The 27,378-nt window shown below is 41.1% G+C and overlaps 1 protein-coding gene across 2 annotated transcripts in view; it reads left to right on the top strand.

Annotated features, from left to right (window-relative positions):
* Positions 1-27,378, top strand: part of LOC116692717 (paired box protein Pax-7) — a 146,906-nt gene that overhangs the window by 111,835 nt on the left and 7,693 nt on the right. For both annotated transcript variants that reach the window (XM_032521205.1, XM_032521204.1), the window contains exon 8: positions 26,607-26,874. In XM_032521205.1, the coding sequence (XP_032377096.1) occupies positions 26,607-26,874 (268 nt within the window). The remainder of the gene's footprint in view (positions 1-26,606; positions 26,875-27,378) is intronic.

Here is a 27,378-nt window from a genome sequence, read left to right as displayed (position 1 = left end):
CTTACTCAAGTAAATGTAACGGAGTAAATGTAACTCGTTACTACCCACCTCTGCTCATCACCCTCAACACACCATCCCCACTGGTGGTGGCAGCATCATGGTTTGGGCCTGCTTTTCTTCAGCAGGGACAAGGAAGATGGTTAAAATTGAGGGGAAGATGGATGAAAACCTGTTGAAGTCTGCAAAAGACCTGAAACTGGGACGGAGATTTATCTTCTCAACAAGTGACAATGATCCCAAACATACAGCAAAACATCTACAAAGGAATGGTTCCAAATAACGTTCCAGGTGTTAGAATGGCCAAGTCAAAGTCCAGACTGCACTCAATCGAGAATCTGTGGAAGAACTGAAAATGCTGTTCACAAACGCTCTCCTCCAACCTCACTGAGCTTAAGCTGTTTGCAAGAGAAGAATGGGCAAGAATTTTAGTCTCTCGATGGCAAAACTGATAGAGACATACCCAAGCAACTTGCAGCTGTAATTGCAGGCAAAAGAGTGCTCTACAATATTAACGCAAGGGGCCGAATAATTTGCACGCACCACTTTTAAGTTTTTTATTTGCTAAAAAGTTAAAAAATATCCAATGATTTCGTTCCACTTCACATTGTGTCCCCACTTTGTTGGTGATTCTTCACAAAAAATAAAAAATGTATATCTTTATGTTTGGAGCCTGAAATGTGTCAAAAGGTTGAAAAGTTCAAGGGGGCCGAATACTTTCGCAAGGCACTGTAAGTGCATGCGTACTTAGCCATTAACTGGCTCAAGCAATCACTTTCTACAAGCAAGGTGTTTTTTATTTCTGGGTATTTTTTATTTTGTTTAGATGTGCAGATATCTGCACATTAATCTCTGAACAGTTTTAGCTGCCCTCTCTGAATCAGCTGAAAATATTACACTAATGGGTTGTAACGTTAATTAAGCGAGCCTTTTTAAGAAATTGTATGTGCTTGGATGCAAGAGACAAGACAATATTTGTTTGTTTCAACACTCATGGTATATCACAACGCTGCCTGCCACATTCCTGCTGTAGGGTTGAAACCTGTATATGGCTGTAGTGTGTTTGGTCAATGTTCAAGGGAAGTTGAATTGAGTAGCATATTACAGGAAGCATTGGGAGTAATGCTTTATAAAGTAACCTGTTACTGTAAGCCATTACTTATAAATACTGTAACTTCTGTTAAGATTTGACACTATGAATAAAATTGAATTGAATTTCCAAGCAACTTGCCCAATCCTGGAATCACTGACCTGGGAGAATCAAAAAGCTAAAGGAAAAGCAGCCCACCTATGAATGTAAATGGACTGTTCTTGCCCTGCAAATTAAGAAAACACATGCAAATGGACAAAACACAAGCAAATTAAGAAAACAACTTCATTAATTTGACAAAATATATGCGCAGCATTTAACAAACGCGCTGCAAATAAACACAACACAACCAAATACACAAACGCGCTGCAAATACAGAAGTGATGCAAAAAGAAAAACTGAAACACTGGCGGTGAGCTCCAGGTCCTGCAACTGCAGACGGCCCATCCTCAGTGGGGCTTAGCCAGTGTAGAAACATTGCTAGAAAGCTTCGCTTCGCCGACCTTGACCTGATCTGATTGGAGCTCCAGACCCAGTAGCAGCGGCACATCCCGCCTGGAGTTCACCACCAGTGTTGGTGGAATAGCAAGCTAGCGTTACCCTAACATTTTTAACAGTCAAACTGAAACACTGGCGGTGAGCTCCAGGTCCTGCAGCCGCGGACAGACCGCCATCAGTGGGTATAATGCATGCCTTTTAAATTAATATGTGCCACCAGTGTTTCAGTTTGACTGTTAAAAAGTGTTGAGATAATTAAAAGGTATTTACACTATTCAGAGTACAGATTTTTCTACAAGCTCTCAAATCATATTCTAAAAGTGCTCACATCACATCTACGCGCTTTCACATTTTGCACCATATTTACCTTTATACATAACTAAGATTGAAAGACATGGGGTGCTTAGCCCCTAAGGTATTTGTAACTTGCGTTTGGAACTCTTTGCACTCACATCTTTTGTTACTGTATTATTGTAGACAGACACATCAAAGCTGCATGGGGGGAGACTTTGTTCCTGATGGGTTATTCTGTAAACAATGATTTAATAAATGCTATCTGTCTGCTCATGTCAATGTATGATAAAGTAATAGCATACTATATCTAAAGAAAAATAAAAAAAACAGGCATCACTGCATACTTTATCATGTAAGCTATTCAAACGGATCCTATTTAAAGTGGCTACTGTGTAAATGCAATAGTGAATATATATATATATATATATATATATATATATATATATATATATATATATATATATATATATATATATATATATATATATATACACTACCGGTCAAAAGTTTGGGGTCACTTACAGATATCCATTCCACTCTATTACAGACAGAATACCAGCTGAACTGAGTGGGGGGCTGATCTTTAATTCAATATCTACATTATCCATAATCAGCAACCATTTATCCAATGTTCCAAAGGCACATCCTGTTTACTAATTTGATATCATTTATAAAAACTGACTAAGATTACATTGGAGAACCCTTTGTAATTATGTAAACAACAAAGTAATCTCAAAACTGCTGCCCTGGTTAAAAAAAACAATGCAACTGATTCCAGCTGGTATTCTGTCTATAATGGAGTGCAATGGAAATTTCTAAGTGACCCCAAACTTTTGACCGGTAGTGTGTATATATATATATATATATATATATATATATATATATATATATATATATATATATATATATATATATATATATATACTGTATGTAGGATTGCGTATCTGTTGGCATTTGCTCATCTTTAGCTTACATTTAGGTAACTTCTACATATTTTTTAATTTATCACAGCCAGTGAATGCAGTAAGTTATATTGGTTAGAATATAGCTAGCATATACAATAAATATAATTGAATAATTTAGTTTAGGCTATGCATAGTTCCTAGACCTGCCAACAAATGCTTATTGTTAGAAGAAAACAAAATGATCCTCAGACCTATAGACCACTACTGACCTCCATCACACCTATAGACCACTACTGACCTTATTCACACTGGCTCCCTCAGGATCAACTGCCCTGCCAATCTCCTGCTTCTCCTTCTCTCTGCTGAAATATCTTTCAATACCCATCTCATCTCTTCAATGAATTGAAGGATACGGAACATTAGCATTAACCGGGACCCTATGGCATTTAGGTTTCAGTGACAACAACAGTGAGATTGGGATTGATATTGTTTTAGAATAGGCCTACTAGAGATAGGCTATATTATTGGCAAAGAATAAAGAGTTGTGATTAGCCATTTCTTGGATTTTGCTTGTTCACTCTAACTAGACTAAAGTTTTCTCTAGCAATCCAAAATATCGTCTTTCCTTTACCTCAAGAAAGCGTAGCTTTAAGTAAGCATGTAATTAAAAACAACTTACAATTTTACTCTGTATCACTTTGTGTAATCGATCTTGCGTGTGTGTCGGCGTGTGTAGGCATAGCGCATAGTGCATAGCGAGTTCAGACCAAAGAACAGCAAAGAGATGAGAGGACTCCTCCAGTTACTTGCAACGCTCCGGTCTGCAACGCTCGGAAAGCCACCAGTTCACACTGTTCACAGTGCATCATCTTGATAGCACAACTACTCTTTGTACTTCTGTCTAACTTCGGACTTTTCTGCTATTTTTTTGTAGCTGGATACTTATCATTTCTTGGACCTAAATGAGGACACAGTTATTGATAAAACAAATTGTTATTGTTAGTATCATTTAAGGGTGCTTAGGAACATTTTGGGGTAGCTTCAGCCCCCCTTAAGTAGGCCTCACAACATCCCTGGTTTTGCATTTTCTTAAATTGCAGGGTGTTTGCCTTTGTCGGCCATCGAATAACAACTACTCAAAGCACTTTTACATAATACAGGAACCATTCACATAATGTGGCTGAGGTTGCGGTACAAGGGGCCACCTGCTTGTCAGATAAATATTCCAACACATTTACACTTTGATGGCGCAGCATTGGACTGCAGGGCCAGAGATTGAATACCAACCTTACGAATGGTAGGCAACGGCTCTACCACTGAGTCAAAGCCGCCCCTAATGAGAAACCTTTTGTGCACCTCAGAGCTGTGTGGCCATTTACTAAATCCTTACAACCTGTCAACCAATTGCAGTGTTAAGGCCCTGACACACCAGGGAGACGGTCAAAGTTGGGCCAGCTGAGCACTCGTTATCCCAGTTTTCGAAACAAAAACGTCACATGCAGTATGCTGTTATAAGGTACAACAGCAGGGACGTAGTTGCTAAATCCCTAGACAGCTGATTGCATTTTATGGCTTTGCTACCAATGGAGAGCCCACAGGCCTCTGTACAGCAGCTGTAGTTCATAAAAGTGTTGTCCTTCGAGTGCAAGGTCTTTCTTTCTTGTTGCTGCCACACTCACTTCTCTCTGTCTGTTCTGACTGAGGAGCAGCAGCGAGCCTATGGGTGCGTCATGTAATGGGCCAGTGTCTTGCTTGGCAGCTCTGCCTCAATGGATTTGTGTGTGGCTGTATGCAAATGGTTGAATGAGAGGCAGATTGTACAGTGCTCTGTCCGGTAAGGTAGAAAGGAGCTATATAAATACAGTACATTTATTATTTACCAATGGATGAGTGGTTCTAGGTAACGCTTTGCACAGGCATGCCACCCAACAATGCTGCAAGCCTCAATACTGGGAAATATTCATCAGATTTAAACCAGATCCAGCCATAGGCCCCGAGAAGGACCAATCATTGGGTTAGGAGGTAATAGACAAATAATATTTAATGTAGTCAATTTAAAGATAGTGTTGCTGCTAATAAATAGGTCACAGTATAGGCCCCCTACAAAACTTTAAATATTGAGCCCCTGCAGCATGTCTAACGTAGACTAACAAAACTTGGTACACATATTTAACATATGAAGACACACAAAAATTGGAGCCATAATTTAAACAACGGGAAGGTCCGCCACTTTTAATTGAAAGTTCGAAATTAGTGCATTTTGGCCATTTTCACATGTCGTACTTTAACGAACTCCTCTAAGTCTTTGGTCTGTCACATCTTAAGACCTGAAAGATAAAAATGTATTAAAAGAAAAAATGTTTGTCATAAAAAAGTGCATTTTGCCATTGAAACTGGAAGAGGGTGTAACTTAAATGTACATTGTCCAATTGGCTCAAAACTTTTCCTGATTCATCAGAGGACATAAAGACCCTGAGTACATATACATGCAGATATTGGCTCAAAGTCATGACGCCCCTAGTGGCAACAGGAAGTAGGTCTAAAAGACAAGGTGCTATACTTTAACAAACTCCTCCTAGAGATTTCATCACATCAACTTCAAATTCAGTCTGTGTCATCTAAAGACCTTAACGACGAAAGATTATTAATAGAAAAACTTGTCATCTAACAATGTGGGCGTGGGGTGGCGGCCATTTTGAGCATTTATCAATGAACGAAGAAGTAGTGTACATTGTCATATCTGCTTGAAATTTACCACAATCAACAAGAGTCCAGGCCTGACAACATCTACAGGCCAATATTGACTTTTGGTCATAGCGCTGCTGGAAACCGGAAATCAGCCTTTTATGACAAAAATCATCCAGTTTACATGACACTTAGATTGCGTGGTCTACTTGTGATACTGAGCCTTATACTTTAACCATGCCCATGTACTCAGATCACGCCCCCTTTTATGACTTTTGAACCGTTTGATGCGGACTCTTGTGTGAGGTATCATTGAATTCACCATAGAGTTTCACTTTTCGTTGGTGACGATTTGCCCAGCCCCATATGGTTAAGCCACACCCCTTTTAATAACTAATGACCTGTTTCTTGTACACTATTGTGGTAGGTATCATTGAACTCAACAGAGAGTTCCTTTTTCATTTGTGATGATTTGTAGTGTCTGAGTGCCGCACAAATGCACGGTCGCCAGGAGCAGCATACGCCACTAACCCTGACTTGCTTGCAGCTTTAATTGTTCATTGCATTTACAATGCTGACACGCAGCTGACACGTCCTCTGTGGTGGAGGCAGAGCTGGAGGATGATGGGGGGATGAGCGTCAATTCCCTGGTGGAGGTCGGCTGAGGTAGTCAAACAACCTCACCAGGCAAAGCCCAGGGTTGATGAGATCGTCCAGAATGTGAAGGACTCGGGTGGGAGGGGCTGTCTTGGTTGACCGCCTTCAACATTGCGTGGAAGTCTGGGACAGTGCCGAGGGGAGTGCAGACTGGGGTGGTGGTTCCCCTCTTCAAAAAGGGGGACCAGAGGGTGTGTGCCAATTACAGGGGTATCACACTTCTCAGCCTCCCTGGTAAAGTCACTCCAAGGTGCTGGAAAGGAGGGTTCGGCCGATGTCGAACCTCTGATTGAAGAGGAACAGCGGATTCCGTCCTGGTCGTGTGAACAAAGGACCAGATCTTACTCTCGCAGGATCCTGGAGGGAGCCTGGGAGTATGCCAACCAGTCTACATGTGTTTGTGGATCGGAGAAGGCGTTATGACCGGGTCCCCGGGAGAAACTGGGGAGTGCTGCGGGAGTATGGAGTGAGGGGGTCCCTTAGGCCAACAATTCTGTATGACCAAAGCGAGAGCTGTGTCCGGGTTCTCGCATAAGGTCGGACTCGTTCCAGGTGAGGGTTGGCTCCGCCAGGGCTGCGCTTTGTCACAATCCTGTTTAATATTTTGGACAGGATATCGAGGCGTAGTCGGGGGGGGGAGGGGTTGCAGTTCGGTGGGTAGGATCTCAGCGCTGCTTTGCAGATGATGTGGTCCCGATGGCGTCTCGCGGCTGTGCCTTCAGCACACTCTATGGATTGTCGCAGCCGGTGTGAAGCGGCTGGGGAGGATCAGCACCTCTAAATCTGAGGCCATGGTTCTCAGCAGGAAACGATGGAGTGCTTTCTGGGTAGGGAGTGAGTCCACCCCAAGTGAAGGAGTTTAGTACCTTGGGGTCTTGTTCGCGAGTGGAGGGGACTATGGAGCGTGGAGATTGGTTGGAGAATCGGAGCAGCTGGTGCGGTATTACATTCTGTTTATCGCACCGTTGTGACGAAAAGAGAGCTGAGCCAGAAGGCAAAGCTCTCGATCTACCGGGCAATTTCTGTTCTACCCTCACCTAGGTCAGAAGGCGGGTCGACCAAAAAGAACAAGATCCAGGGTACAAGCGGCCGAAATGGGTTCCTCAGGAGGGTGGCTGGCGTCTCTAGAGATAGGGTGAGAAGCACAGTCATCCGAGAGGGGCTCGGAGTAGAGCCGCTGCTCCTTCGCGTCGAAAGGGCCAGTTGAGGTGGTTCGGGCATCTGGTAAGGATGCCTCCTGGGTGCCTCCCTAGGGAGGTGTTCCAGGCACGTCCAGCTGGGAGGAGGCCCGGGGAAGACCTAGGACTAGGTGGAGAGATTATATCTCCAACCTGGTCTGGAACGCCTCGGGATCCCCAGTCGGAGCTGGTTATGTGGTCGGGAAAGGGAAGTTTGGGGCCCCTATGGAAGCTGCTGCCCCCGCGACCCGACACCGGATAAGCGGTCGAAGATGGATGGATGGATTTACAATGGACAAGTTGGTCCAGTTAGGTGTCAAAAGATGTACATTATTTAATACATCTAATATTATCAAGGAAGACATTTGTTTGTGAGTAAAAAAGTATAGTATAGAAGCAGTTACAGTATTTCAATTTTAAAGCACAAACTATATGTCTTAAGTTTAAAGTTCATAAATTTATTTACCTGGTATCTGTGTGTCATAGTGGGCCAGTGTGTGCCTGTGTTGGGATTGATTGGTGTGTGCATGTTGCTTTAAGTACAGGTTAGACAATTAAATAGGAACAAGGAAGTGGATTGTTCATTTCAATGCAGTATTTGATTGGCCACAACAGTAAGTTGCTGGATGATGTTGCTTTGACTTGACTCTCCACCAATGTACACATGGCTACTAGGTCTGCTTCAAAAACACGTAGCTGCTAAATTAAAAGGTTTTTTTTAAATTTGAGGCCATTGGTGTGTTCACTTTGATTTCATGTTTTTCCTACCAAGGATCTTACATTTAGTAAAGCTTTTTCTAAAGTTTGCATAAACACCTGGATATCCGACAACTTTTATTGACATGACAGAAATCCTTGTAATTGATGCTTAGCCTCTGTGGCAAGAAATAGGTTCCCAGTGGGCCTCTTTCTCTCAGAACAGACAGAAATGGGGTTGTCATCATTGATTAAGACCTAACTTTCCAGAGCTATCTCACCAACAACACAACCACTGCCTTTTATCATTTGAAGAATATTTCTAGAGCAAGAGGCTTCTTGTTTCGGGCATGGGGTGGCTGTGGCTCAGGAAGTAGAGCGGATCGTCTACTTATAAAATTGCTCCCAATGGTCATGGCAGCACCCTTCATGGAAGCGTGCTGCCATTAGTGTGTGTGTGTGTGTGTGTGTGTGTGTGTGTGTGTGTGTGTGTGTGTGTGTGTGTGTTTGTGAATAAGAGGCATTGTAAAGCACATCAAAAGTGCCAAAATTCAGAATCATAACAACAAACTGTTCTCAAATTGGCCTGGGCAGTTAGTTCCAGAATTTGTTGTTAACCCAGCTGGAATACATATCCAGACTGTGAGATGTGTTCAGCATTGCTGACATTTCAACTTTCGTGCATTTTCCTTCATTGTTATCAAAGTGAACTTGGAATTTTGTGCATATTGAAGGATTCTGCACCACCCAATGCCAACATTTGTTGTCAGTGCAGGATAGTTAGGTAAAAAGCGAGGGTATAAATGTCAGGGAGGTGGATGGACATATAGCACTTCCATGCAGGACACAGAAATCCATGTCATGTCACAAACTGCCACTTAATGTCTCCTTAATAACTATAAACATTCTGTAATCAAACCTTTCCCTAAGTAACCTCAACCATACTGCAGTTTTCTTGCAAAGACATTGGACAGTGATCATTTTGGACATAAAAGCAAAAATTGTAATTCAGCGTAATCCAGGGTTCTATGAAATCATTCAATATTGATGTTGTTGTCTGCCGACAGGGTTGCTATTTCATGCAATGTAATCTCTGACTGCATTGTCATGAATCTTCACTTTAAATCACTCATTGCTAGATGTTAATGCAGCTTTTGTCATTCACAAAAGTTGGCAGCGGAATTATGTATCAGTGTGTTTTTGTGTCCACACTAACAAAGAGGAGGGAGGGATTCCCTGTGTTATCCTGTCTTGGTCTCTTGAACAATAACCATTTCGAATGAGACTTTGTGTGTTTTTTTTTTTTTTTTGGGGGGGGGGGGGGGTTATTGTTTTCTGTGGGTGAAAAGCAATTGACTCATCAACACACATCAGTGACTAAAATGATGCAATTAGTCAGAATTTGGAAATCCTTTTTTGCATATAGTACATCAATACATGGACCCATGTATCGATCTAAATGGACCACAATTCAGCTGATGACCTGGTACTAATGTATGGTACTAACATACTAAGGTAACGTACTAAGGTATGTTGGTCATTCATATTCAGTGTGGCAGGGATGGTCCTTTGGGTTTGAAAAAAAACATGATACATACTGTATATACATATATATATATATTTATATATATACAGTCCCTGACAAAAGTCTTGTCGCTTGTGTACAAATTGACCTGAAGTGCGCTGAAATAATTTCTAATCAAGATTTATTTACAAGAAATGGCTCATTTAATCCTACAGCTTTTTAATGTTTCATGCAAAAAGAAACTGTCAAAAAGTATTCTATATTCACAGCTTGGTAAAGCCCATTGAGTAAATTTTGGCAAAGACTAAGTGTTGTCGCCTTGTCATATGATTCACCTGTGACTATATGGATCAATTAGGTCTCAGGTGTGTATAAAAACAACCCAGTACACTAGACCTTCACATCAACTGCAACTAGACATCTGCAAACATGCCTAAGATCACCCCTGAGACTAAGTTTTGATTATCAAGAGGCTGAAGACCGATCCACTGCTGATGTGGCAGACACCTTCAATATGCTCAGCGTCAAGTACAGAGGATTAAAAAAACATTTGAAGACACTGGGATGTTTTGACAAGCCCACGTCAGGCAGACCCGCAAGACAACAGCTCGAGAGGACCGTTTGTTGGCTCGAAAATCCAAGGCCAGCCCATTTTCCACTGCAGCAGAGCTCCACCGACCTGGTCCCCTGAAGTCCCTGTGTCAAACAGAACGGTTTGTCGGATTCTGCTCGAAATGGCCTCCATGGTCGAATCAGTGCCAGAAGCCAGCCTAAACAAAAGACAATTGAAAAACCGTGTGCATTTGCCAAGGCCCACAGCCTGCTCAAAGGTATGGACGCTGGAGAAGTGGAAGAAAGTGGATTTTTCAGATGAATCTTCTGTTGAATTACACCACAGTTGCCGCAAATATTGCAGGAGACCTACTGGAGCCCGCATGGATCCAAGATTCACCAGAAACACAGTGAAGTTTGGTGGGGAAAAATCATGGTCGTGTTCATCCAGTATGGGTGTGCGAGAGATCTGCAGGGTGGAAGGCAACATCAATAGTCTCAAATACCAAGAAATCTTAGCTACTTCTTATATTCCCAACCATAAAAGAGGCCATCTCCAGCAGGATGGTGCTCCATCGCATACTTCCATCTCCACTTCAAAGTTCCTCAAGTGAGAAGATCAAGATGCTCCGATTGCCGGCCCAGTCACCAGACATGAACATCCATTGAGCATATGTGTGTGTAGGATAAGAGGAGCATGGAAGCCAAACCAAAGAATACTGATGAACTCTGGGAGGCATCAAGACTGCTTTCCTAGCTATTCCTGATGACTTCATCAATCATTGTATGAATCCTTGCCAAACCGCATGGATGCAGTCCTTCAAGCTCATGGAATCATACAAGATATTAAATTGAATCTCACAGCACCACTATTTAATTTGCTGACATATTTTAGTATTTGTAGTAATCTTGTTCAATTTATGTAAGCCAAAACTTTTGTCTTGCCAAATTATTGACCTTTCTGTCTTGTTTACATAATAAATCTTTTTTTAGTGAAACTAAATTTATTTCAGTGCATTGAACATCATTTGGGAGGGTTTTAGCTTTCTATGAGCTATTTCTTACACCAATTGATTAATTAAAAGTCAGGTTACGAGCATGTGGTTTCTACAAAATAGATAAGCGACAAGACTTTTGTCAGGGACTGTATACATATTTATGTGTGTATGTATATATATATATCAATTCAGATACTTTACAGATAGAGTAGATCTAGACCACCCTCTATAATAATCAGGCCTGGGTGTGGCTAGAGAAATTCAACTCAGGTGTGGACAACCACAATTATAGTATGTTTTAACAAGGGGGGCAATCATTTTTTCACACAGGGCCATGATGGTTTGGATTTTTTTTCACCTTTAATAATAAACACCTTCATTTACAAATTGCATTTTGTCTTTACTTGTGTTGTCCTTGACTATTGTTTAAATTGGTTTGATGTTCCGAAACACTTAAGTGTGACAAACATGCAAAGGAACAGGAAATGAGGAAGGGGGCAAACACTTTTTCACACCACTGTATGTATGCCACCGAAACAGCGACCCTTTCATAGTTTTGAATTCAAACATGCCAGTTTGTAATATTTTGTATTATGCAGTTCTTGTCTTTACTAAAATCAAAACTAATCAAAGGGCAGAATGCTCTTACAAATCACAATGGAGCGATTTGACTTTTGGCTAACGTAATAGATGCGCTGTTGTTGATGCTGAGTCGCCTTTAGCACACATTAGCCTACATTCATTGCTAATTTAACTTAAAATTAAAGGTGTGTTTAAACTTCATGAATTGATATTATAAATAAAATTGAATAGAATTATATGATCACAGACTACCAGCTCCTTACAAATCATTCTTGCTTTTCTTTCATGAAGAAACTATACTAAGTTTCCTCAGCTCTTCAAGGCTAGCTTGGTTGGTTAACAGTTCACGGACAAATTGTTAAGTATTTCGTAAGTAGTTTTACTTTGTTGTTACGCAGTTTTGGAGCAGTGGACACGTCAGGGCGAGCTAGTCTTTTGGCTAGTCGGTATTGTTTATTGGTAAAATTAGGTGTGTAAGTTTTTACCCTCTGACTAATGCATTCCGGCCAGCCTTCCTGGGTTCCATTAGCATTTGTTTGTTAGCCAGCCTAAGTACCTGAAGTGAGTTAACGTGTTACGTTGGGCAAACTCTTTCCGTATACGGTTAGCTCGGGCTAATTCCTGTGTGCCACCATAACTTTTTCGACTTGTCAACGTATGATGAACCGCAATTTACTCAGTTTTCTTCCATCCAGTCACCATGTCTTCGGCAGCGACCCCGCCAAAGGGTCGGAACCGAAGGCTAGTGGGGCTGTATCCATGTGGAGCATCCATCTTGGGAAGCAAGCCTCATCTGATGTGTATAGCCTGCATGGGCGCTAAACATGCTCAGGCAACATCGGCTGACCCTCAGTCATGCACCCACTGTGCATCAATACCAGAAAAGATGCTGGAAAAGATACTGAGAGTGGCAGTGGCCAACAGTCAAGACCCATGTCTGTCGAGAACCACCTTAAAAGCCACAAATGGCACCCATCAGCCGCAAGCCGCACCTAGCCGGGCGTACATGATGGATGATGAGTCCCCAAACATGCCTCCACTCTTCAAGGAGTTCCTTGAAGTGGAACTGGGCCGTGAGGATGCATACATCATCTCTGACCCCCTTGACGGATATGAAATGGAGGACGAGGAGGAGGGCCTTGTTCAACAGTCATATAAAGCTTGCATTCTCGCATTCAGGCACAGAGCCACTAGCTGTGCTGGAGGCGCCGGGGTAAGGGTGACACTCTGCATGGCTCAATATGATTAATGGCGTCAAAAGATTCATGCAATCCGGGGGTGGTCTATATCTCCCATAGTAAAACACCAAATGACAAGCAACACTTCCCTCCTTGCAAAGACACGGAGAAAAACAATGGTCTAGAAGGATTTGTAAGGAGTTGGTCGACTGTGATTAAATGAGGGGGGCACACTGCGACTTGTTTGTCTCGACAGATGTGGTGTCGTTGGAGCTTCCATAGTTGCTCAGGCAGAGGCAATTCCTGTAGTAAAAAACCTTACTCTGTTATCAAAGAACCGGTGATTATGTTAAGTAACCCATGGCAATCACGTAATACTCTATTTTATCATTATTGGAGTGCTCATAATGACTGTTTAACATGGGCCTATGTTTGGTTACAGTAGCAAGGAGGCTGGTCCCTTTTACAAAATATTTATTTGAAGGTAGGGAACACTCCTGTTATAGGATTGGCTTCTTTTAACTAATAATGGAACATAAATGTGTTTACATAAAACAAATATTAACTGTATCCATCAGATTGAATCATATCTCATCAATTCGCACTGAATCGTTGAAATGTATCTAGATACGTATCGGATTGTCTTATAGTTTTATAGGGGAGATGCACATATACATATTTATATATATGTGGACTTAGACTTTGATATTTGGTGTATTGCATCACTGGGATACACAGTTATTGTAGTGGAAGATGATGATGAATTACTTAAATAAGAGAAAATACATAACAAATTCACAACGGGCCTGGATAAACCCCAGAAGAGAAACAACAAAGTGAGCCGTTCACGGAATTCTTGTGCTCACACTGCCATGACCCAGGCTTGATTAAATTAGCAAAGTATCTCTTTAAGTTATGTACATAAAATAAAAATGTGTGTTGATATGATCTTGTGACATGCCAGCTGCAGGAAAAATGTCGGCAGCCACACCAACACCTATTCATAGCTTTTGTTGACCTCTTGAGACTGTAAACAGAGATCTGCTTTGGGGTGTACTGCAGAATTTTGGTTGTCCACCCTAATTTTTTACCATCCTTAAACAGTTTCATTCTGGAATGATGGCCCTGGTGGTTGTGGGATGCAAGAGCTCTGAACCATTTAAAGTTCAGACTGGAGTCATGCAAGGCTGCGTGCTGGCCCCAGCTCTTTTCAATAGAGCGGCCAGTTGTGATTGTTTTTAAGAAATACAAACAAGCCAGAGCTTTTTATCCTATCCCAGAATAAATAAGCGCTGCAGCTGCACCACACTCCAGCTCTCTGCAGATAGGTTGGGCAATATCAGCATTGTTGGGCATTGTTGACTTTTGGTTTCACACAGGACATGAACAGGGGTCTCCTGGCTGATATTCTGTTTGTTTGACCTATCCATCCACCCCGACCTCTTCACTAAGCAGATTTTGTCGCTCTTTGACAACTTAACCTGAATTTGTTTTTTTTAGATGAGGATGGTCTGTGTAGGTCTGCTTAATCATGTGGCCGGGTTAGTTCAGCTGGTAGAGCGGGCACACATGCCGTACGTTTATAGGCAGTCCCTCAAGTTGTTGCCCAAAATGCCTGATGTTGCGGGAGCTTTTGTAAAACATTGCCATAAAAGTTGCAATGTATTTTGTATGTTTGTTGCAATGAAGTTGTGGGAGACAGAAAAAGTAGTAAAAAAGTTGTGATTTCTTTTTATAGTTCTTAAAAATTAAAAGGAAACTTGCTTTGGGGAGATTACAACTTCTCTGGGCTGAGATTTCTTAGTAACCTTACCAAAAAGGCTCAGGAGGCTGCACATCTTGGTATAATATTAAAATGGCTGGTGGATTTAAGACAAGAAATAAAAATGTATTGAATCAATCAAATTTGTCCGTCAGTGGCTTGTTATTCTTTACATTGTTAGGTAGTTTCCTATCCTGGCCTGGGACACACATTTCATTCATTTTATAAAGGACTTATTGACCTTTAACTTATTATTGCACTTACAATAATGAGCGTAGCTTTCCTCAATTTAGGTCATCCTGTACGTCTCATCTCCGATTGTTCCTGCGTCCATCGTGTGTGTTTGTGTGTGTGTGCATCAGTCACAAGGGGGAACTGAGCAGCACTGCCCACTGCAGAGAGCCAACAGGACTGAAATAGCAGTCGCTTTCAGCGGTTTCATAGTGAAAAATCATTACAGCATACAGTGATGTTAAAATGTATACAAGTTGGCAGGATGCGCTGACATATTTTGCACAGCCTTTCCATAGACAGTTCTCTGTAAGTTTTGTTGGTAAATGTGAGATGTTCAGGTGACGTCTCAGTAAACAAGGAAAGGAATATGAATATGAAGTTGCGGGAATGTCTGGTTATTGGTCAAAGTCGCGAAAAAGTTGTGGTGATTAGTCAACATTACAAATCTCACCAAAGTCACGGTGATTGGTTGAATTTGCATGAATTGGCGCGATCATAGCAAAATCCTGGATTGACTGTGTAGGGTTTTATGACTCTACACAGAAGGTCCAGGATTCAAGTTTAACATGTGACAGTTTCCTGCATGTCTTCCCCCTCTCTCTTCCCTTTCATATCTCAGTTTTTCTATCCAATAAAGGCAGAAATAACTAAAGATATTGTTGAAAAAAAAAAGAAAAAAATTAGGGCAAAATAAATAATTCAGCCCCAATGCCAGGCTAGGTAAATGAAGTGAAACTAAATAGTCAGCCATTATTGACACAATATTAGTCAGTTTAAGCATCACATAGTACCTTAAATGACGCAAGGGAACAAGCACATACCAGTTTATTTATATGAAACTGTGTGGAAAAGATGGTGTTTATAACTTAAAGCTCCTCAATTGAAAATTGAAAATCAGGTTTGAATGGAAACTGATGCTGTGTGCTACCTTCTATACAATCTCAACATTATCATTCATAGTTTGTTGTAGTTTCTAATTTTCTTCTGTTTATTTTGTTCTAAATAGTACAATCTGAATTTGAAATGGCTGCATCCTCCTGTAGAGCTTTTAGGTATATTTATTTATTATTTAAGGAAGGACTGCTTTTATCTACTGATATATATTTGAAAAGAGCACCAACATATTGAGTTGGGAGACTGTGGAAGGAATACCATCAAATTTAAATCAAAACAGCTCCAGTGAATTCATTTGATTGAAATGGTATTCATTCCTGACATGAAATGCATGAGCAGTGAATGCTGCTGCATTCTGTGTTTATTGTCCTCTCAGTCTGTTCTGAACTGCTCCGAGGCTCAGCTGAAGCTTTTCCATTATGACTTTACTGTCGTTGACCCTTTCATCATGCTCCCAGGCATTTACATGAGATAACAATGTAGAATGAATTTCCTAAGATCCCACTTCAAAATTACAGGAAGACCATATGCTGTACGTCTGACAGGCAATAATTCAATTTGAAACAGCTATATTGCATTTGGAATGTAATTCACACGAGCTATTCTGCGCCTCCTCTCAAATTGAATGGAAAAGAATTAGAGGCTGACTTTCATGTGGAGATGGAGTGTGCAGCCAATTCCAAGTCTTATTGACAGAGAGACAAAATGACAGTATGAAATTCCATCCCTGTGATGGCACTGCATGTGTAAAGAGAAACCCTTTCCCCAGCTTCACCATCAGAGTTTTTACAACACCCCTCTCCCCTAAGAAAGCCTGCAAAAATAAAGCCTTATTTTTAACCACCATTTTTGACAAATTCCCATAAATCTATTCTGCTTTAGAGCCCTCTAAGTGGTGAGTTTTTTTCTTCAGTCATGCTGGCCCACTAATCTGTTTTTGTCAGGTCAGACAACTTAGTGACTTGCCACTAAAGATGAAACTATTACTTTCCACAGTGACCCCAACACATCAACACATCACACGAGTAAAGAAGAACACATTTCTCCTCTAGCAATACTCATTTCCTCTCCTGTTTGTTGTGAGAGTAAGATTTAGCCTGCTTTGGAATGGTGGAGTTCTCTGGCTTGCTATTTGATGCTGGGGTGTGTGTGTGTGTGTGTGTGTGTGTGTGTGTGTGTGTGTGTGTGTGTGTGTGTGTGTGTGAGAGAGCGAGAGAGAGAGAGAGAGTGAGGGAGCGGGCAAGTACGGAGTGGGTTTCAGTGTTGGGGGATCAGAGCTGCTTTGGTTCTCCAGCTCTGTCTCTTTGATCCATATCCCCAGGCCTGCCTGCCTGCCTGCCTGCTTCGCTAACTCAGGCCTCTGCCCGTGATTCCTGACAACTGTCGGCCTGAGATAAGGAGGTGGGGTTGGGGGATGTGGGGGGCCTCTTCACACAAACGCACACGCACACACACACACAAACACACACACACACACAAACAAAAATACACGCACACACACACGCACACACACGCACAGCCATTAACAACAACCTATTTTTTTCAAATCAATGAGGAAATGTGTTGAATTATATTCAAGAAGCCTGAGCCGAGGGGCCCCTCCCTTAAAAAGATACAAATATCAGCACCCCAATTCCTGTGCCCACCCTCCTGCAGCCCCTCAGTTCACAGCGTGTTGACATGGCTGTTTGCACCTGAATGTCAATGAGTGCGGTGCCTAATATTAGTCTCAGCTGCTATTAAAATTTGCAGTTCTAAGCCCTTTGACTGGGCACACTGTCAACTGGCACGCTCCCATGTCAACAAATCAAAAAGGATGAGCACATATATTTACATCATTCCTATAATGAGGAGTGAAGTGGGGGCGCTGGGGGGAGGGGGGGAGATGTTAATTAGAAATCGCCTAAAAAACAGATGCTGCTTTAGTTTGTCAAGAAGCAAAGCAAGGGGCTTTAAAGCAAATAAATAAATAATAAGACAAGACCTACTCAAGAAAGCTGCCAGAAAAGCAGAGGAATTTAAATCATACCCACTGATGGAATGTTTGTAGGATTTTTTTCTGCTTTATTTATCACTCAGAGTGTTCTCCTCTCCTCCTCCCTCAGTAGAAACTAAACTGAGCCTAGGGTGCTGTCTGACTGACTGAGTGGGTAGAAAAGTGTTAAGCGTCTCTAGTTCCTGTGGTTTGGATGAAATGTAGGTGTTGAGTGGCTGCAGCGCACTACAACCTGCTCTTTATTTATTGAATCAGTTTTTACAAACACTTGTACAATGACCAATGCTTGATTCTGATTGGCCTGATGGTGTGTATTATTTTCAGATACTTTCACATATCTGACGTATATTTGAAAACCACTGATGCATTCAAATGAAAAAATACAGCTGCTACATGCTAAACAGAAGCAAAAATGTGCCTCACTAAGCACAGACGGGGGACATGTAATTTATAAATCACATGAGGTCCCCTGGGAATACTAGTTATTATACTAGTTACTGTACTTTAAGTTTAAGTTTGTCTGATTTCTATTTTAGCTTGTTTTTATGTTCTATTTTCTTTGATCAGTTTTTTAATTTTTTTTAAATTATCCTTAATGTTTGATGTAAAAACTGTAAATTGCCTTGTTGCTGAAATATGCTCAATTAATAAACTTGCCTTTCCTTGCAGAGAAAATATTCCAGACATGCACATGTCTGTCTGTAGCATATTCATGTCGTTCTCTCTGCGATGCATTCAGGACCCAGCTGTCTACTGTTTGCAACAGCACTCGGCCTGTCAGCCTCCAGCTGAGAGCCTTCTTCCTGTTTATATAAGTCATTATAGTGAGGAGGAGATGATATTAACAGTGTCAACTGCTGTTTGAACTGACATTTCTCAATGTCCCGCTTGAGCAAACAGCTTCTGTCTGCTTCCATTGACTCAAGCGCAGCCTGTTGGCCTGAAATCAGTAAAGGTAACCAGTTAATTTGTTATAGTAAAAGTGGTACGGGAGGGAAGTGTGGTGGGTGGTGGTGTTGGTGCGAGGGATGTGCGAGGCCTTGCAAGACTGGGAGCAAATAGGAAGAAGTCCACATGTCCACCTGTGTGCGGAATTTTCGAATTGGTTGCAAACTGAGAAAAAAATGTTCACGATCCGTCCCAGGTGCATTTCCCCGGCTTCAGGTATGTGCTCTGAGTATTACAGACCCATCCGTTGCTTCGTGACCACTCTGCCTGTAACAATGGAGGTGAGCAGCGCAGCTGGTAGCGTAGCAACTTCAGTTCATTTTAGTGGACTCGCTCTGCTGTGGACAGTGACGCGTTGCATCTGTGGGTAGACCTCTTTTAATGAGCGGCGTACAGCCACCTCTAAACTTTGTCAGAGACCCAAATGGGCTTCTGTGTCTGTGCGACGGTCTGAATGAGATCTATATCAACGGAGAAATAACATGCACAGCCGACTATATTACAACTCTCCAAATCTCAGACAACAGAGATGGGAGGAGTTATATTTTGAATGTGCACAAAGTTGTAAAAATGAGCAGAAATCTGATGAAGCACATCTGAGCTATAATATACTATATTTACAATACTGCAACGTTGGGCCACTATTGTGCTTCTCTAACCTCTGTGCATCTCTAAATGTAACTGTAAATAATTCATTCAATATTTCATAAAATGAACAAATAGTCTTTATTTTCCCAAAGAAGTAATTACAGTAAGTGGGTCACAGAGGATGAGGGCCAAACATTATTGAGCCTTTGCACAAAGGTTAAAGGATTAGAATTTATGTAAATCAGTGGTTCTTATTCTCTACAATTTCAGTGGTCTTAGCTGATCCTTCAACATTAATTTAAAAGGTCCAGGGGTTCCTGGTGTAGGGACTAGGGACCCCTGGACCTGTTCACCACAGACCCAAATCTTCTCAGCTGTTGCTACTGACATATGCTACTGTCTCTTCATGTGGCTCATTATGTTTGGTACATTGTCTAATTACATTGTCATAAGACGGTAATACAATGTGTAATCAAGTGATGACTTATTAACATTAATGTAATGCTAAATGCCCTAATACCTGTTGATACTACAACAATGCCAAAGGCTCTTAAGCCTACAGTTTTGCACATGTCATGTAAAACTTGATTTCTCCATTTTTTTCACAAAACTCTCCAGAACGTGCCATTTAATGTTTTATTTTTCCCAAAATATTCTTGGGGGGGCTTACTCCCAGACCCCCCTAGGGATAGCCCCCCATCCCCCAACACATAACAAATCCCAATTTAAACCCTGAAGGATAAGGATGCTGAAAGAACCAAAGAAATTGCTTTGTTGCGGCAAAATATGGGTTGGCCCCCCCCCAAATCTCACTCCAAGGTTTTGGGAAAAGTTGGCAGCTCTGAAACAGGCAATCAAATATTAAAATCGATTCTAAAACGCACAGGGTGTCAACGTATGGTGTAAAGAACAGGAGTAATGTGTGCACATCTAGATGTTTTTAGTTAAAAAGCGAGCAGCAGCATTTTGAACAAGTTGAAGGCGTGAGATGGACGTCTGATTCAGACCAACATAAAGAGCATTACAGTAATCCAACCTTGAACTAATATAAGCATGAATCGCCTTTTCTAGATCATGCCTGTCAAAGAAGGGCTTAACTTTAGCCAGGAGACAAAGCTGGAAAAAGCTCATTTTAAACAACATTGCTGATCTGCTTGTCAAATTTCATCTTGCAATCAAAAGTAACCCCCAAATTTTTGACACCTGGCTTAAGGTATGAAGCCAGTGCTCCCAAACTAAAAGCTGGACTGTTTGGCGTGCCTGAAGTACTGAAGATGATACACTCAGTTTTAGCATTTATTTAAATTAAGAAAGTTTTGTGAAAGCCACAATTTAATATCATTAATAAAACTAAGCAGGGAGTCTAGTGCAAACCCTGCCATTCGGTTTCATAGGCAAATAAATTTGCAAATCATCTGCATAACAATGAAATAACAGGTTGTGCTTTCCTATAATAAAGGCAACATATATGAGGAAAACAGAATGGGGCCAAGAACTTGTTGTGGAAACTGCAGCTTTTTTATTTGAATTAAATGAAAACTACAGCTCCCATAACTGCACACAACTTCACAACATCATTTAATGTGTTCATTCCCTTTTTATATTTATAGACAGAAAGGCAGAAATTACATAATGCACGTTTAAGTGCAAATTTATTTATTTAGTCATTTGATAATACCTTTTTTCAAAGACTAGTTTTTTGGCATTTCAGGCCTTTATTTTGACAGGACAACTAAAGACAGGAAAGGGGAGTGAGAGGGAGAACAACATGCCGCAAAGGGGCGCAGGTCAGAGTCAAACTTGTAGCCATTGCATTGAGGAGGAAACCTCTATATTTGGATGCGCACTTTACTAACTGAGCTACTCGGGCACCTGATGACAGCTTTTAAAATGGATTAGTCATAGTCAGATGATTATATTTAAACATCTTAATATATATGTCTATATTTACTTTGGTGATACACGCCTAACTCCATACATCAACAGTCAGTGTTGGGAAGGATACTTTTAAAATGTATTCCTTTACAGAACACCGAATACATGCCCAAAAATGTAACTTGTAATGGATTCCGTTATTCTGAATACTTGGATTACTTCCACATTGTATTGCATTTTATAAGTGTAGGAATGCAGCCATCAAATACTACTTACTAAACATGCCTATTGTGGTGTGTTTTTCTGTTCCAACTGGCTGAATGTGTACATGAACAAGCGGATAGATGTTTGTAATTGTAGTCCTGAACTGCACGGCCTACTACAAAAAAATAACCGCAATCCGTGTCACACGGGACTAGTCAGTCTTTCAACCGCTCTGGGGATAGTAAATCAGCACATAGGCAAATGTAAAGCTACACGTCAACTAAGCAGGTAACTACCTGATACAACTAAAAAATAGCAAGGTTACCATTAAAACTACAGCAGACAACTACCCTTGGCTAATTAGAAAAAATAATTACTTTAATTCAATTCAATTCAATTCAATTTTATTATAGTATCAATTCATAACAACAGTTATCTCAAGACACTTTACAGATAGAGTAGGTCTAGACCACACTCCAGAATTTACAAGGACCCTACAATTCTAGTAGTTTCCTCCAGAGCAAGCAACAGTGCAATAGTGGCGAGGAAAAACTCCCCTTTGGGAAGAAACCTCGGACAGACCCAGGCTGTTGGCAGGCGGTGTCTGACAACCGGTTGGGGTTCAAATGAAGAGTGGCAATAACAGACCCACAAAATAGTAGTTTGTAGTAGTTCATGGCATAGCAGGGCACTATGCGGCACTGTAACGGAATACAGTTACTCATAATTTGTATTCTGAATACGTAACGCTCCCCAAAACTGTCAACAGTCATGTCATATGTCAAGAATCTGTTGTTGCACTGACGGAATCAGAGCTGTGGTCAGAAGATAATAATAATGTGTAATAATAATAATTTATACTTTATTAATTCCACAAGGGGAAATTACAATTTACACTCTGTTGTTATTACACACATTACACACAGATCTGAATTACTCACACATGCTCAGTACCTATACATGCACTAGTGGAGAGTTGTCAGAGTGGGGGGCTGCCCATAGCAATTGGGGGGTTTGGTGCCTTGCTCAAGAGCACCTTGGCAGTGCCCAGGAGGTGAACTGGCATCTCTCCAGCTACCAGTCCACCACCATTCTTTGGTCCTTATGTGGACTTGAACTGGTTCCCAACCCAACTCCCTACAGACTGAGCTACTGCCACCCCCAAAGCCAGATGGCTTAGACGATCAAATATCTTCATATACAAAGACATGTCACCATTGTTAGCCTGTTTCAAATGAAGGCCTGCTTCTCGGTGTAGTTTGGATAAGTGAAAGCCCCAGCCACTATTTGACAGAATTTTACAAATTGGTCCGGTTTACAAGACAAAGTCTCAACTTCAGGTCCAATTTTCCATTATTCAGAGCAGAGCACCTTCAGGCTTCATGTGTAAATGTTTAGCACAACACGGTTTGATTTATCTAAAATGTGGAGCTCGAATTGAGATCAAGTCAACAACATCATTTCAAGTGGCTGACTTGGCTCAGTTGGTAGAAAAAAAAATTAATAAACAACATAATTTCAATGTCCTTAGATTACTTTGTTGTTATTTCCATAAAAAGTGCTTAAATTCAATGTAAAACATGTTCAAGGACAGTGACAAGACGTAATTCATCATGGTATTGACAGCTGTATGCCAGATACTGATGCCAGTATGTGAATTTGTGTGTGAATGGGCTGAATGCTGCCTGTAGTGTAAAGCGCTTTGAGTAGTCGTTAAAACTAGAACATGCAGTCCATTTACCACTTGTGATAACATCACGGACACAAAGCTAACTGTCATTTAATTTCTCTGGGTTTATCTTGTTTTTTTTCTGCATAGGTATAAGATATGATATTTTTCTTTCAGTTTAATACGGATCGTAGTGCACTACACTAGTTTGTTGTTCCATCTGTGTATTATAATGCTATTAAATTTTATTTCTGTTGCATCACTGATGGGGGAGTTGACATTTTCAGGATTACCGCCTGTGATAGAACACATTTTCTCATAGTAAAATAGCAAAAGCTGATTGCATAATAACCTCCGATTGCATCAGATATTCTGCATTCAACACTGACATGATCATTGTGCTCTGCAATTACTGTCTCACTTACAATTCCATGGTTGATAGTGATAGATCCTGTAAACATCACCAACATGCCAACATCAGCCTAAATCCCAGTCGCTGTATCCGCCCACAACAGAAGCACAACCTGACACCACAAGCTAAAACTACTTTAAATTCAAAGGTTACACAGTTATGTCGTGCAGAGAAGTTATGAAGAATAACTTCTCTGTTTCTGGGTATTATGTTGAAAGTTTCTAATTTATTAAATAATTGCAAAGTTTTGTGTTAGAGTTTGTTCCATTCCAAAATCTTAATTTTGTCTTAAAGATTTTAATTTTTAACAAACATCGGTTATCTAACAATCGGTATTGGCCCTGAAGAACCGGTATCGGCCGAGCCCTACCTTAAACATATATTTTTATATTTTTGCACTTACATTTCTTGTTTCTTATCAGCTGACATAGATGCATATACAGCTGCATTAAGCTGAAATTGGTTGATCATTTCACCAACAAACTACTAGTTTGAACTAGCTTTCCTAAACGGCCAGAGAAGGAACAAAGTATCATAGCAGGCTTTCACTCTTTCCTAAAGGGCATTCAGGTGTCACACTCATTTACACTGTTCACACAAAAACTCATGGAAGTAGATGTGTGGGTTAAAAGTTTAAACCTTGCCTGCTTCCACACCTCCACACATCTGACCAATCTGAGTAAAGTGGGCATGATTATCAGATTATCATCTGTTTTGGTAAATTACACATTTCCCAACAATTCTGACATCAGACAGGCGTGAAGGGAAGAAGTTTCAAACGGTGTTTGATAATCCAATAAGCACTTCGTTTGAAGCACACATATGCTTCCACACACTTATTTCGTTATAGCATCCTAAAATCCCTAAATTATCTTTAAGCGCAGCATTTTGAAACCAGCTCAGAACCATGCACAAACCTGAATGCTGAATAAATAAATGAGCCAATGTGGGGGGGATAGCGTTTCAAAGTAGTGTAGCAATTGGCTGAGGAACAGTGAGGAATGTAGGAGATGGTAATTTGCGGCACAGAGATAACTTGTTCTCTCATCTCTTCCACTGTGAAAGACTCCCGTACTGTTTGAGATGGAGGCTTCTCACCTTATCCACCACCTGTGTCTGTGTGTTATATTTCACCGCCTTTTGTCCTTTGAGTGGCCTTGACTCACAAACGGCAAATCTTTATTCCGTTTTTTTACTGAATATCTCTACAATTTCATTCTGCATCTAAAAAAACTCAGATCTTTGTCTGATTAACTTCTGTTGAACAGTCAGGCACATTCTGGCACACCTTTGTAATGTCATACCTGGATGCATCCCACAATTATAGTGACTTTTTAAAACAGGTAATCGGCAAGGCACAGCTACTTTAAGTAGTGATGTTTAGGCGTGTGGAGATATGAAAAGTAAGCTGGGTTTGCACTCCTCAAGTTCCCTTTTCTCGTTATTCACATAACTACTCTCTCCTGACGTGTGAACAACATGTGCTTGAAGAAAGACTGTCTGAAGGTATGCCTCATTATCTGCCTTCTCCCCATGACAGCAGGCTTTCACCTTGCCTGAACATGTATGAACATGTTTTGCCATTTAGATGGGGTTTGACGGCACAATGCACGAGTACATTTGAAGCATGAGGCCTGGACTCGAACAACTTGCATAGTGCAACCCAATATTACTAAATTGTACCATAACTTCCACACTACTGTTAGCTATGCTTGACAGGGGCTCCAGCTTACATGGCTGCAACATATGGGGTGTGTATGGGAGGGAATAGCAGTGAATGAATGTTGCAGGTAAAACATGACCAGTAATTGAACTATAACAATTAGTAGCTTGTATCACCTTTTTACCTTCACCTTTATACACCTCTATTCCGTTTGGATTCAAATATTTTAGCTCAAACTGTTAAGCTATTTAAAGGAATGAATGAAAAAAACATAGAAATATTACCCAGGTTGTAAAACACTGCATGTTCTTATTCCTGCTGTGCAAATACTTTGATGCCACTGGACACCTTATGGATACTGTCTGATATGGTGAAATGCTTGCTGGGAATGTTTACAAAGCCCTAGCATTAGCTCCTGGCTACAGTATCTGTAAATAGTACTGCTATCAGTAGGCTGCAGCTGCAGGAGCACACTGAGCTTAGAAACCAACAAAGAAGAGGGTTTCCTCTGACATGTGCTCAAACAAAACAAGGCTTCATTAGAACAGCTGAGGATATTCAAATGTAGTGAAAGGCTACCTCTGTCTGATTTATCTGAAACAATGCATATTGTATTAATTTACGCTTCACACTCCTTCATTTAGACTGACTCACTTTATTACAGTTTCCAAGTCAATTGTGAATGTGTCTGTCCTGTCTGCAAAAAACCACAGGTCTCAGGACTCTTCGTTAAGTTCTTTTGCGCTCTGATGGACACCAGCTTCCACATGTCTTATGTTCTTTTCTTCTAAAGTTAATTATTTGCCAGTGTGGCTATCAGTGAGCTTTAGAGGACGGTTCAAAAAGGGCACCAAAAGAAAGTGTGTAGGAAGTAGAGAAGGGGCCATTGTCATGTGTGTACATAGTCTGGGACAGTCTATGGGCTGGATGGGTGGCATACGGCGTGGGGGTGTTTTCATCCCAGGTTGTACGGTCAAAAATCAAACCAAAATCAAATTAAATCAAACTTTTGGTCAAAAATGGCCAAAGATAGCATCACTGGTCCACTTCTTAGCTGTCCATGCAGCAGGTTATGGTTACAGTAAGCATTTTTTGGACATTTAACAGACTGTAATTGGAAAGATTATGACTGGGTGGGATCGGAGTCTGTGTTTGTCCGCTCCTGTATTCATCAAAGTAATTGCTGACGTCTGAGAACACAATGGCATCACTAAAATGAAGCACTCATTGCAAAAAAAACCTGACAACACAGCTGCAGTAAGCACAGCAGGTTGAAGCTAAAGCAGAAAATGAGTCCGTGTAGGGTTCCTCATCCAGGGGGAATGTATTTTCTCAGACAATTTCAGACCAATCTGCCTGTTTGATTTTGGGATGCCTTGTGAACAATGTTGACATTTTGGCACTAAAGGAAAGCTCAGGTGGTCACCAAAATGCTGAAACTATTCAGGGCAGAGTTCATGGTGATCTGAATAGTGGTTCTGGGGAAATCTTCCTCTGTACCAAAGTCTTCTCCTCTGTGTTTGCAGGTGATGAGCATCCTGAGTAACCCCAGCGGTGTTTCCTCACAGCCACAACACGACTTCTCCATCTCACCGCTCCACAGTGCCTTGGACTCCTCTTCATCCAATGCAATCTCAGCCAGCTGCAGCCAGCGTTCAGCTGAGGCCTCCATTAAGATGGTGGACAGCCTTCCATCATCTCAGTCCTACTGCCCCCCCACATACAGCACCACCAGCTACAGCATGGACCCAGCTGTGGCTGCTGCCGGCTACCAGTACAGTCAGTATGGCCAGAGTAAGTCTGACACCTTCTACTTCTGACTAAACAAACAGCAGCAGCACCGTGATATAGAACATGTTCCTAACGACTCTATCACTTACTGATATTGCAAAATTATAGCACTCAGTGAATGACTAATGTTGTAGGGGTTTAACTGAATTTCCACATTTGTTTATTGACAGTGGATTATTCCTTTTTCCACCATTTCTTTTTACATTGTCAGAAATAATGTGACCTTTTTACCTTTAGGGGGCAACAGCTCATTGTCAATAGATTTCCCCTTATCTTTATTTTTCTGTTTTAAGTCACACTTCCCTTAAAGGTCCTGTGGCATCAAATGTTTTTTTTTAACATTTATGTGAATTCCCCCAGATTGCCTTTGTTCCCTCAGTGGCTAGAAATGGTGATATGTGTAAACCGAGCCCTGGGTATCCTGCTCTGCCTTTGAGAAAATGAAAGAGCAGATGGGCCAATCTGGAATATTGCTCCTTATGAGGTCATAAGGGGCAAGATTACCTC

This window comes from Etheostoma spectabile, chromosome 7 (genome assembly GCF_008692095.1).
Source record: "Etheostoma spectabile isolate EspeVRDwgs_2016 chromosome 7, UIUC_Espe_1.0, whole genome shotgun sequence".
Lineage (NCBI taxonomy): Eukaryota > Metazoa > Chordata > Actinopteri > Perciformes > Percidae > Etheostoma > Etheostoma spectabile.
This window is presented reverse-complemented; position numbering and strand designations above follow the sequence as displayed.